Source organism: Meles meles, chromosome 4 (assembly GCF_922984935.1).
Source record: "Meles meles chromosome 4, mMelMel3.1 paternal haplotype, whole genome shotgun sequence".
NCBI lineage: Eukaryota > Metazoa > Chordata > Mammalia > Carnivora > Mustelidae > Meles > Meles meles.
Window position 1 is genome coordinate 96,169,341 of NC_060069.1, and position 12,586 is coordinate 96,181,926.

A 12,586-nucleotide genomic window follows, 5' to 3' on the forward strand; every position below is an offset into this window, starting at 1 on the left:
TAATAATAATGATGGTGAAAGCAAATACTTAGTGAGAGCTGTGCGCCAGGCACTCTTCTACGCACTTTACATATTAACCTACTTAATCCTTAGGACAGCTTAGGAAATCCTCTGTGTAAAAGATTCATGTGGTTGGAAGACAGGATGTCTCCTCCTTGCCATCCACACCCAGCAGAAAAAGGAGAACTGTTTATAGGCCCTCTTTGGATTAACAGACTTGGGTAATCCCTAAAAAGAAAAAGTTGAGTATAGTCAGGGTAGGTTGAGGAGATAGAGACAAGGAGAGTTTGAGGGACCAGAGCAGAAACCCCATGGCATGTTGGAATGATGCCAAAGATGAAAAGAAACGCTTAAATGGGAGCCAGGTCATAGGGGAAAACAAGCACCATTCAGATTAGAGGAAAGAGAGTGAGAGTGAAGCCAGTTCTAGACTGGAAAGCCATACTGGGTTTGAGAAGAAAGGTCAGTTGGTAGGAACCAAGCCCCAAATTTATACCAGATGGGGTGAATTTAAAATTATATCTTTTAAAAAACTGAGACAAAAAAGAACAGGCTGGTCTTAGGATCATATTCAGAAAGGTCAGGAAAGACGGTAACCGGGAGAGAGGTCAAGGACCCAGAAAAGGTGGTTCTAGATAAGAAGCCTAGGCAGCAGCAACAGTACAAAATGAGCTCAGACCTGCCAGGGGATCCCTAGTCTGTCACTGCCCGGGACCAAGTCTCTTCTCCATGTGGGAAGGCAAGAAGCCAACACGATTCCAGAGACAAATGGGAGAGTGGGAAGAGGCTGCTTAGAAACTAGAAATCCTAGAAGTTGCTGGAAGTCAAAACTAAGTCGGCGTAGCCAGACTAAGCACACTGTAGCTATTGAAGCCAAGAGAGAATGTCTCAAAACTCTACCCAACATGCCTCAATCAAGAAGCATTCTACGCTTATCTTCCCAAAACCCCTGCAGTAGCTCTCAACACCTAACTGCGCCTGGTCTGGTTTTGGAAGGGTAGCCATCCATTTCCAAGACATAGGCAATTGTTAAATAGCTAGCTGTCATACAGAATAAGCTTGATCATCTGGATAATAAGCCCCATCACATGCATCAGACAAAACCCAAATGATTGCCTCCATCGGACAATGCCCATTTCCACAGCCACACTGGACAGCTCATCCTCCCTCTCCAAATGGCCCAGGTTCACGGCCCTCTGTGGGTATAAACAGCACTGGAAATGGGGGTGCCCCAGGGTGAGCCTCTCTTGGTGTGTGGGCCATGGATCTGAGAGCACATTGCAGAGGCAGCATTCCAAAGTCAGTACCCGAAAGGCAATCTGGTCTTAGATCACAAATCCCAATGGGGCAAAGAAAAAGGTGGCATCAAGATGTGAAACCAGGGAGAGCCAGAGGGAAACTGCCATCATGAGGGGCAGATTAATGCCAGACTCCAGAAGCATGGCGGAGTGGTGTTTCCTCATAGCAAACACTGTGCTCAATAAACATACAGATTCAAAAAAGAAAAGAAGAAGAAAATAAAAAAATAAACGTACAGATTCCATCCCAAACCTACTGAATCAGAATCCACAAAAGAGTAGCTTGGGAACCTACATTTTTAAGATGTATTCTATGATTTATTATTTATTTATTTTAGCCACCCTGTAAATTTGGGAAACATTGCTCAGTACAGTGGTTACCGACCCTGGCTGCACATTAGAATCACCTAGAGCCTTTTTAAAATCCTGGTGCCCAACAACAGTTAAACCAGAATCTAAAAGTAGAATTTAAACAATGGTATCTTGAAAAGTTCTGTAGGACATTTTGCAGGTGTGGGAATGGTTGAGAATCACTGGTCTGGAGGATCTCCTGAGTCAGGATCCAGGTAACTCCCCCTAGCTTTCCCTGCCAGCCCCGCTCCAGCATGACTGCCCTGGAAGTGGGGGAAGAAGACACCAGGTGCAGAGGCCAGGGGAAAGTGAAGGAAATTGATTTGTTCAGTGTTCCTCTGAAGGTGTCTGTTGCACTGGGACACTTCATATTCACAGAAATGCAGACAGTTCACCCTTCCTTCCATAGGTTAATGGGAGAGGAAATCGAGACCCTAAAAGAATCCTATTGGTGGGATTCTGAACTGACTTCCCTCAGTGTCCCCAGCTCTGACCTTTGGTTCTTCTTACAGGAAAGAATCAGAAGGGGGCCCAGAGCCAGACAGAAGAGGAGATGACCAGATATGTCCAGGAGCTCCAAAAGCACCAGGTGAGTGGCCGCCTCCATGCTGGCTCGGGGTCTGCTGCCGCCATTCGGCTCTTCCACCATTCGGATATTGCCTAATGCTCCCAGAGACCAAGGAGCCACTCTGGTCCATACAGTAAGTCCTGAATGGTAAACCCACAGTGTCAAACCATGATCTAGATAGTTCCCTGATGGAGTCCCATCAGGGTCCAGCAGGTCTCAGCAGATATAGGCTGCAACTTGGTAAATTGCTTTATAGGTAAGAATTAGGCACGTGGTGATCTGTAAATTGGTTGGCAGTGGTTTGCAAATGAGCAGTGTTACTGTTTCCTATCACGAGCAGTGCCCAAACCCAAAGACTAGGAGCTCCTTGGGGGCAGCGAACAGGAAATTAGTGAACATGGACCACAGCAGAAAGGATTTCAGTTAAATGCCAAACTGGTTAGAAAACAGCCTGGGATGGACAAGGCCAGAGTACTTAGAGGTTCTGCTTCCTGGAGACTTGAGAAGATAATAAATAAAAATTCTGCTCAGGTGCTGTGTCATTAAGTTGAAGGCCTTCCTGGGAAAAAGGCTCTTGGCAGAATAGGGATTCACTGACATACTTTGGTAAGGGCTGGAGGGAAAACACGGATATGCGGCCTCTAAGGGCCTATCTTCCTGCTGGCTTACCACGTAGTTACCAAAGGATATTGGGCCGCAGGTCACCTCTCTGCAGACTGGGTCTGGTGTACAAGCCTCCTGTCTGACTTAAGTTCTGAGGGAATGTAACAGTTGCAGGAACTGCTGTTGTGATGAAAATAATTGAAAATAACTTGAAAATAATTATTAATATTAAGTGCTCAAAAATAATAATTGCTCATATTAATGGTTTTTAACACACATTTTGTCACTATTTTCACTGATAATGTAGAATCTTTTTTTTTTTTTTTAAAGATTATTTATTTATTTATTTTGACAGAGATCACAAGTAGGCAAAGAGGTAGAGAGAGAGGAGGAAGCAGGCTCCCCGCTGAGTGGAGAGCCCGACACGGGGCTTGATCCCAGGACCCTGGGATCATGACCTGAGCCGAAGGCAGAGGCTTAACCCACTGAGCCACCCAGGCGCCCCGATAATGTAGAATCTTCATGTCAGTTTTTTAAGCCAAAGCAGAAGCTCCTGGTCTTCTGTTTTTCCATATTTTATCAGCCTTGAGTCTCCAGACAAGTCCAACCACATAAAAGAAAAAAAGAATTTAATAGGAATTCCTTTCCTCTGGGGTGGGTGGGAAATGATCAGAGTAGACAGTGGGGAGTGAATTATAATAGCTCACATTTTTAGGCCTTTTATGTGAGTTCCCTCAGAAAGTAGACGCTAAGGCAAGGACTCGAGTACAAATAGTTGATTTAGCGATCCTAGGAGACACCAGAAGGGGAGTTGGGAAGCAAGCCCAGGAAAGGAAGGAAGCAATAAAGAGTGTATATCCAGGCATGTTTCCACAGTGGGCGGGTGGCGCTTAATCCTCCTGCGGACGGCTGGGACCAGAGTACCCGAGCCTGAGGGGGAAGGGAGCAGGAGTATTCCTCCACAAACTCCCAGCCGCCATTGGTAAGGGCCTCCACCAGCAGCATGAATTCCCGAGCATCTCCGGCCCGCCAGCAGTGTGGGCAGAGCAGGCTCCAGCAGCCAGAGAAAGTGTCAGGCAAAGAGGTGCAGGTGCTGGCAGGAAGAAGCCATGCCAGGACTGAACGCTAAAGGGGCTGCGGATGGGAAGCCAACAGTGTCTGCTAGGTGCCAGGCACTGTTGTTTTTTATTTCCTAATTAGTTTTTTATTGAGATATAATTTATATACCATAAAATTCACCCTTTTAAAGTATACAATCCAGTGGTTTTTAGTACATTCACTAGATGATCAACCGTCACTACTATTTCCGGAACATTTTCATTTTTATCACCCCAGAAAGAAACCCCAGGCCCATTAGAAGTGACTCCCCATTCTCTCTTCTCCCAGCCCCTGGCAGCCACTCATCTACGTTCCAGCTCTACAGCTTTGCCTATTCTGGACATAGACAGACAAATGGAATCATACACTATATGGTATTTTCGGTGTGACTTCCTTCACCCAGCATAATGCGTTCAAGGCTTGTCCTTGTTTTAGGATCGGTCAGTACTTCACTCCTCTTCATGGCTACATAACATTCCATTGTATGGATAAGCCACATTTGGTGGTCTATTCACCAGCTGACAGATATTTTGGTTGTTACCCCTTTTCGGCTATGATGAATAGTGCTGCGGTGAACATTATTGTTCAAGTCTCTGTGTGGACATACATTTTCAGGTCTGTTGGGTCTGTAGGGTGCAATTGCAGGATCATATGGTAACTCTGTGATTCATCTTTCGAGGAACCGCCGGACTGTTTTCCAAGCGGCTGTACCATTTTACGTCTTCGCCAGCAGTGTTCCTGTTTTTCCACAAACTCACCGCATTTGTCCTTGTCCCTTATGTTTTCTTTTAGCCAGCCCAGTGGGTGTGAAGTGGCATCTCGTTGTAGTTTTGACTCGTATTCCCCTAACAACCAATGATGTCGAACATTTTCTCATGTGCTTACTGGCCATAAGTAAGAATGGCTTCTTTGGAGGAGGAATGTGATATGTTATAAGAGGTGGTTCTTTATTGCCCTCGTCTTGTAGACACTGAGGGCACAGTTTTTATAATTTGCCCAAAGTCCCCCAGAAAGGAGTACATCCCTGACTGAAGGTCAGACCATCTGCCTCCAGAGCCTATTGAGCTTAACCCCTCACTGGACTAGGATTTTTGGCACATCTTGTAGTACTTGCATTTAGCATCCTTTTCTTCATCTTTAAAATGGGGATAATCGTGTCTGACCTGTGGTTTCACAGGCGTTCAAATGGGCTCAGCTCTTAACGACAGCCCCTGTGTGACCATGTCAAAAAGAACACATGATCTTTGCCCTCAAGTTGTTCTCATCCATGAAAGAGACAGACAAGTAACAGAACGAAAACTTAGCAGAAGCATGTCTCTGCCAATGCTGTATAAAATGTTGAGGACTAGATAGGTGCCAGTGATTCTTTTTTTTATAATTCACAATGCTTATTTTCTCCTGCTTCTCAAAGGAAACAGCTGAAAAGACCAAGAAAATGAGCACCAAAGAGATCTAAAGAGGAGGCACCTGGAAAGGGTGTCCAGAGCCTGGCACCTTCTCTTCCACTTCCATGCTGAGTCCAGTATATGCAAGTGTCTGCTACAATCGCCCAATCACCAGTATTTGCTTGTACAGCAATGAGTTTTTATTTTGTCTATTTGTTTTGCAATAAAGGAAATGGCGGTGGCTGGCTAGGAAGGGCAGGGCCATAGCCTTCATTTCTAGGAGTGCTTTGAGAGAAACTGTAAATGGTGCTCAGGGGCTGGAGACAAGTAAGGAAACTGCATCGGGGTTGGGAGAGGAGCGAACCCGGAATCTGAACCCCAGTCTGCCACGGCAGTAAGCACGCTATGGGGAGTGCAGGCAATGCTGGCCAGAACTTCACGGGCTGCCCCAGAGGGGGCGTTTTGGAGGCTCAGTGGAGAGGAAGGCATTCTGCATCCAGCCCTTCCTGTCGCCATCAGCCTAACAGACCTCCAGCATCTGTGCTTCTCACGGCCCCAACCACTGCCTCTAGATAACGCAGCCATCCTTCCAGGTACCTGGTGTCCCTTAGACTTAGGAATTTGGGGGGAGTACATGCAAATGATGCAGATACTTGTCCACTTTGAGCCCCTTAGAGACCGAACCAAATTTTTAAAATACTTTTTACCAAAGGTGCTATTTTTCTGTAAAACTTTTGTTGGCAAGTTGACTTCATTCTTCAGTTATTATCATTATGTTATTGTTGTTGTTTAGTATTTCATTTTCTTGACTAGAAATTAAGCTTTTGTAATTATTTTTCAGTAGTCCTACCATTTCAGGGGTGGGAGAGTTTGGGGTTCTTTCTGGTGCAGGGACCGCTATAACCCAGACCCCACCCACCCTGCCACAGATTAGACGCAGCCCAGAGTTCTGCCCCCCTGGCTTCCAGTGGATCAGCAGTCTGCCAGTGGGTGCCTCAGACAGAAGCCAGGGGAATACAAAGCGTCTCCATACAAAGCTTTTAAGGTCCAAAAAGCTAATTTGTTTCCATTTTATTCTGATACATTCATGCAAATCAGCGTTCCAAAGGATGGAGACAAGTGCAGCCAAGCAAGGCTTAGCCTATCAATATGCTCTTTGATCTACCACTAGCTAGGAGGGGGACTTTGGCCCAGTCTCTTCCTATTTTGGGGCCTCAGTTTCCTCAGTGAGCAAGTAGGAATGCATTAACCTTTCAATCTGATAAATTATAAATTCTGTGGTTCTGATCATTGGTCCAGAAGGATACAGGTTCCTATGATTTCCCTTCTCCTTAGGATAAATGAAACTTTACTGTTAAAACAAAAGGGTCTGACAGCTAAAAACAAGATGAACAAATCTGACCTCTGTCTCGGAGGCTGTACGAGTTGTGCTGTGATGTAGAGCCCTCTTGGGGGTAAAGTCTATCCAGGAAGAGAATGGGAAAGAGAACCCCTCCACTTTCCCCTCACTTTTGTGCTCCATTCTTAACCTTCTTGGAAACAGAAATAGCTTTTCCTTTCAAGATGAGGACAAAAGATAGTTTCACATTTTAAAGAGGCAGGAGGGAATGGAAATGGAGTCTTCAAACCATGATTGGGAAGAAGTCCATCCTTCCTTCCTATCTTTTGGACCCTGATTATTAACCTCACTCATATATAAGATGCACTCGGAACAACAAAGATTAAACACTTAAGAGCTCATTTTCAGAAAGTAGATTACAGATTATGAGAGGGAAATTAGGTAGATTGTACTGCCCAGGAGACTCTGAGAAAGTTGTGCTTGAATATGGAATTCCTTCTAAACAAGTTTCTCTGTTCTCCTTTGAAAGGACAGCATTCCATTGTTTAGAATTCTGAGCTTTTATATACATCCCATTTAAAAGGTTTCTTTGAGCCCCACTTGTGCACGCTGAAATGCACCTTCCTGTCCAGTCACCTCAGAGAACTCCCAACAGCACACCCTGACTGAGTTTTGCCAGCCCCTGGACACTGAGGGTGAGGGCAGGAGTACCAGTTTGTTTAAAGCAAGAAGCCAGAGTGTCTCCTCCCCAGTCACATTCAGGACAGTGGTTGCAATCTAAAGACTACCCTACCCTGCAACATGGAATCGCCAAGAATAACTCTGCATTCCTCCTGTAAATAGGGCCGCTACTGTCTGCACCATAGAATCACACTATCTAATGACCATTCATGGAAAGCTGCTAACTAAGTAGCCTAGTTTGGGGAGCATTGCATAGAGCTTTGCATGGAGCAAATAGGATTTAACCAGGTTCCGTTCCTCCAGCTCTCCACAAGCATGGGGCTTAGACTGCAAGCTTCCTAGGGCTTTCTTGGTGTGTATGTGATTTTATTAACATATTACAGCATCTGTTAAGATTCAGTGTTCATGGAAACCTTTTCACATGCCATGACTCTGGATTCCATCACTGTTTTTTGGAAAGCAGGTCTTCTCCACCCCAACATTTGAACAAATCTGAATGTCTTTCCTTTACACATAAGTTTTTAAATAATCAAATCTCCAGAAGCAAATTTGAACAGGTTTCCGTTGCTTATGTGTTTGTGAAATGTATTTGTATTAGTAGGCTTCCATATTGCATTTAACTTGTTTTTGTAACTCTTGATTCTTTTTTGTTGTTGTTGTTCCTTTTTTTTTTTTTTTGGATACTATTGATAAATAAAGAAATTAAAATAGTCATTGTATTGCTTTCCCCCGCCGCCCCACCCCCAGTTAAGACCAAATAAAGTTGTGAGAACATTAACCATTTACCTCATAAAAGAGGATTTGGCCTTCAGGAGCCTTAAAAGAGGCCTGAAGTTTCTTCTAATAAAATGCAGGACTGCCGCTGGGAGGGCAAGTTTATTCAAGGACCGATAGAACAAGTTTATTTAAATGAATCCTGGACTGCGGGTCTGAAGTAGGAAGGGATGAGAAGTCAGGGAGCACTCCTGTACTGGGAAGAGGTTAAAGTAAATGGCTCCTAAAGCCCCTGAAGGTCTTAGGAGACAGGAATGACACGCAGTGAGGCTGGCTGTGGGTGAAACTGAAAGGCCAAGTAAACCTGGGAAAGTGACCCTGGGAGCCAGGCTCCGACCAGACAGCCTTAATAGCTTTTGTCTGATACATATCCCATAAGGGTAAACATTTCCAAGTGAACTGACTGTTGGCTGGTTAAAACCTTCTGTTCTGATTCATCTTGGGGACACATGACCAATACTTGCTTTCCACCTCCCTATGCAAGTCTTACAGCTATTGTCCACTCCATAATCCCAATAATTCTGTCTTCCAAAATCGCTTATCTGGCTGATGAAGCTTAAGCTTTCTTAACTTTAGTCCCATGTGGAGAAGCCTTGCTGCTCTAAAATTACAGTCAGATCACTTTGATTGGATTTGGGGTATCACTCAAATGTTAATCAAATATTAAAAGGGAATCTCTGGTTGTTACTGCTACAGATTACTGGTCTCACTAATCAATTTGGTTCTTCAAATTTTTATTCTCAGAAGGGAATTTTAAACCCAATTTGAAGAGTACCTTGTCCACTACTATTTGTAAATCCTGGCCGGCCTCTCACAATCTTCCACCATGTTCTGGGAACACTGCTATTACAGTATGTATGTACTAGCAAGTGAAAATGAGTTAAAAATAGCCTGGGGGCGCCTGGGTGGCTCAGCCAGTAAGCGTCTGCCTTCAGCTCAGGTCATGATCTCAGTGTCTTGGGATTGAGTCCTGAATTGGGCTCCTTGCTCAGCAGGGAGTCTGCTTCTCCCTCTCCCTCTGCCTGCAGCTCCCTCTGCTTGTGCTCTCTCTCTGTCAAATAAGTAAATAAAATCTCTTAAAAAAAATAAAAATAGCCTGAAAGAAGCTTAATTCAAATGGTTTCTTATAATCAAAATGTAATACTATGAATTGTGCAAATTAATACAAATTACTTTGATTAGCTTTAGTTTTAGAGCATCTGTATGAACCCCCATCAGTCCTCTCGAATTATCTCTGAAGTAAGGGGGAGGTAGGAGGAAAGAAAAAGAATGAATGAGTGGATTGCTCCAAGCAGATGTCATCAGAGCTCTGGAGGAGACGCAGCATGGATGTGTGATGTGAAGGCAGGAACCCAGGGGTGCTGCTGGGGGCTGTGCCATGATTAGAACACAGGAGGCATCATGCTGCTGCCCGAATGGGAGGGTCTTCCTGTCAACAGAAGTCAATTTTTTAACACATTTCTTATAGAGAAAGTAATCTATGCACATGGTTAAAAAAAAAAAAAAGATGTGTCAAAGAAAATACAATTAAAGATCCATCCTCTTTGAGAGTGTGTACATTTATTGCTTGGAATTACCAATTGTCCTTCAAAAGAAGTTATACCCATTTGCATTCCCACCAAATATACAGACACTGATATCTATTTACCTACATTTTTGCAAATATTGTGTCTTTAAACTTTGGGCCTCTTTGTAGAGCAAAAGTGGTAACTTGTTTTATTTTAAATTTATTTTAATACTCCCTTTGTGAGATAATCTCAACTTTTTGTGGATTATTGGTTCTTGCCTTTTTCTTTCATACCTTTTATTCATTTTTCTATTGGCTTTTGGTCTTTTTCTAAGTGGTTTGTAATAATCCTTCACATGTTGTTATTAGCCCTTTGTCTGTCACAAGGGTGACAAGACATGGCTGTGGTAACCTGGATAGAAGGTTATTTCAGGAATGAGGTGAGAATATGGTGACTTGAATTAAGATGACGGGCAGTGGGGATGAACAGAAGATCCAAGAGGTAGCTTTAACAGAAGTTGGGTATTAATTAGATATGAGAGTTAAAGAAGACTTAAGAGAGTTAAAGAAGTCAAGAATGACTCCCAAGTTTTCAGCTTGGACAACTTGGTATATAGTTATGCTATTTCCTAAGATTGGTAAGAGAATAGAGAAGGCACACGGCTGGGGAAGGAAGGAAGGAATGGAAAATGATGAATTAGATTTTGCAAAGGTTAAATCTGAGTTTCCTAAAGACATCCAAACGGAGATACCTTGTGAGCAAGGTGGACAAAGGGTTTCTGGAAGAGGTCTGGGCTGGAAGTACAGATCGGGTAATAGTGCTGAGATAGCCTTCCTTTGTGTAGACAAGATGGTCTATGAAAAATGTATCAAGTGAGGGAAAAAAGGGGAAAAAATGTTGAGTTGAGAGGGCCCATCATAAAGAAAGATAGCTCTTTTGAAAAACTTGGGTTTGCCTATTTCTTCTGCTTCCTCATGGCATCATTAACAGAAAGTGTACACAGTTATAAATAAGGTATAATGGGCTGGGCTTATATATGAGATTCGTTTATACAACATGCAGACAGTTCAGACGGGAAATGATACTGTGTATTCTATGGAGAGATCAAAACTGAGACAGAAGCTCCATGCACATATGGAACCAAGTAGTACAGGAGGAGAACAGGCTATGTGAGTACAGGAGAATGGAACAGGAAATGCAGCCCGCTGGGCAGCACTGGAATGCACAGGTCTTACCTCACCTGCTGTGGTCAGATATGAAACACACTGGAACTGGACAATAATTAGGGCCCATAAAAAGAATGTATTGTCAGGAAAATAAGAGACAAGATTGTTAATGAATAAGAATATAATATTTAACCAGAAAGTTTGTATAAAATTGTCAAAAGGATGAAACATGTTTGAAAGGAACTTTTTGCCTTCAAGAGAAAAGGGACTTTAAGAAGGACTTTCCTTCTAGTTCCTAGCCTAGTTTTAAATTATACACGTTAGCAGAATTTGTTATTTTCCAGGGAGCATGGATAACTCAAAACAAAATGTCTGCTCCAAAATTCTTCCACCAGACTCCACAGCTATAGCTGGTTGCCAGTAATGTTTATATTCTCACATGCTCTTTGTCTTTCATAAATGCCAGTCATCCTTGTTCTCATGTTTCAACTTCTTTCTAATCGACCCCTATCAAAACAACATTCTTGTGATTGATACCTATTGTAAGACAATGTAATGTATGTTCAAACATCATCAAATTCAAATCAAATCAAATTCAAATCAAAATTCATCATTTTCCATTCCTTCCTTCCTTCCCCAGCCGTGTGCCTTCTCTATTCTCTTACCAGCCTTCCTGGCTTTAAATCCTGGCCCAGCTTGACCAGGCCCTTTATACTTCTGGAAGTTATTTAACCTTTTTGCATCCTGTTCCTCCTTAAAGTGGCACAATAATAGTACATACCTCATTCTTTTTCTTTTCTTTGAGGATTCAATGAGCATATAATTCAATGAATATACAATTTTTTTGAATAGTCTCTGGCACAAAGAGAGTGCTATGTAAGTGTCAGGTATCATTATTATTACCAAGTATTTTCACCTATTAGATATCCTTATAATTCTCACAATGACCCGTGAAAAAACGGTTTGCTAGATAAGGAACGTACATTTCAAAAAATTTCAGGAACTTGTCTAAAGGCCATACAACTAGCAAGGAACAGGGTCGAGGATTCAAACCTGGGTCCTTCTCACACCCATTCTACCTTGCTGCAATATTTCCGTTTATTTTAAAAACCATCACATCACCATGAATCATTAATTCCTAATTAGTATTCTCTATTACTTAATTACTGAGAACATAAAGGTAATTCATAAGTTCCTTCATTTAGTTCTAACAACTATCTGCACATCCTTTCACTTTGTTTGTTTGTTTAAGTAGATATATGAGTGCAGTTGAGGTCAGGCCTCTGAAGTTCCTGTAAACATGATCCCCAGTCCAACTTGGTCTCCCCAGAGATGATACATCCAAGAGACATGCCAGCCACTGTGATCCCCCACGACCTCCAGCACACATCACAAAGTTTTGGCCTGCTGAAAACGTCCTTCCGAATGCAGATATCAATCTCCTTGCTGTGCCTGCTTCTGGTGGCATTCTACACAGAGGTTCTAGAAACGGATATACATCTTATCTCCACTGAAATTATTTTATCACCTGAATCCACTGATTCAAAAAAATTGGGTTGTGCACCAATTAAAATGCCTGATTCTTAGACAGTTTTCTGTGTTGGCTTTTCCTTACGTGCTTTTTCCTCCTCTCTCCCATAACCTAATCTTGATTCCCAAAGGCCCCGAACAGATATCCTCCTCCAACCCCTACCACTTCCGAAAGAACAGAGAGGGAGAATCTTTACAAAAAGCATAGAGAGAGAAGAGATTTGAAGGTGAGATGTGGGAAAAATAAAGAGTTGATTTCAATCAACTGGGCAAGGGTTTCAGTTG

At 42.9% G+C, this 12,586-nt stretch overlaps 1 protein-coding gene across 3 annotated transcripts in view; it reads left to right on the forward strand.

Annotated features, from left to right (window-relative positions):
* Positions 1–12,586, forward strand: part of FSTL1 (follistatin like 1) — a 76,939-nt gene that overhangs the window by 45,356 nt on the left and 18,997 nt on the right. Inside the window, exons 10-11 of one of the 3 annotated variants that reach the window (XM_046003751.1) lie at positions 2,162–2,238; positions 12,027–12,335. In XM_046003751.1, the coding sequence (XP_045859707.1) occupies positions 2,162–2,238; positions 12,027–12,044 (95 nt within the window). In that variant the 3' untranslated portion in view covers positions 12,045–12,335. Of the gene's footprint in view, positions 1–2,161; positions 2,239–5,329; positions 8,002–12,026; positions 12,336–12,586 lie in introns of those variants that run through there. The other 2 variants (XM_046003750.1, XM_046003749.1) reach the window with 2 other exon arrangements.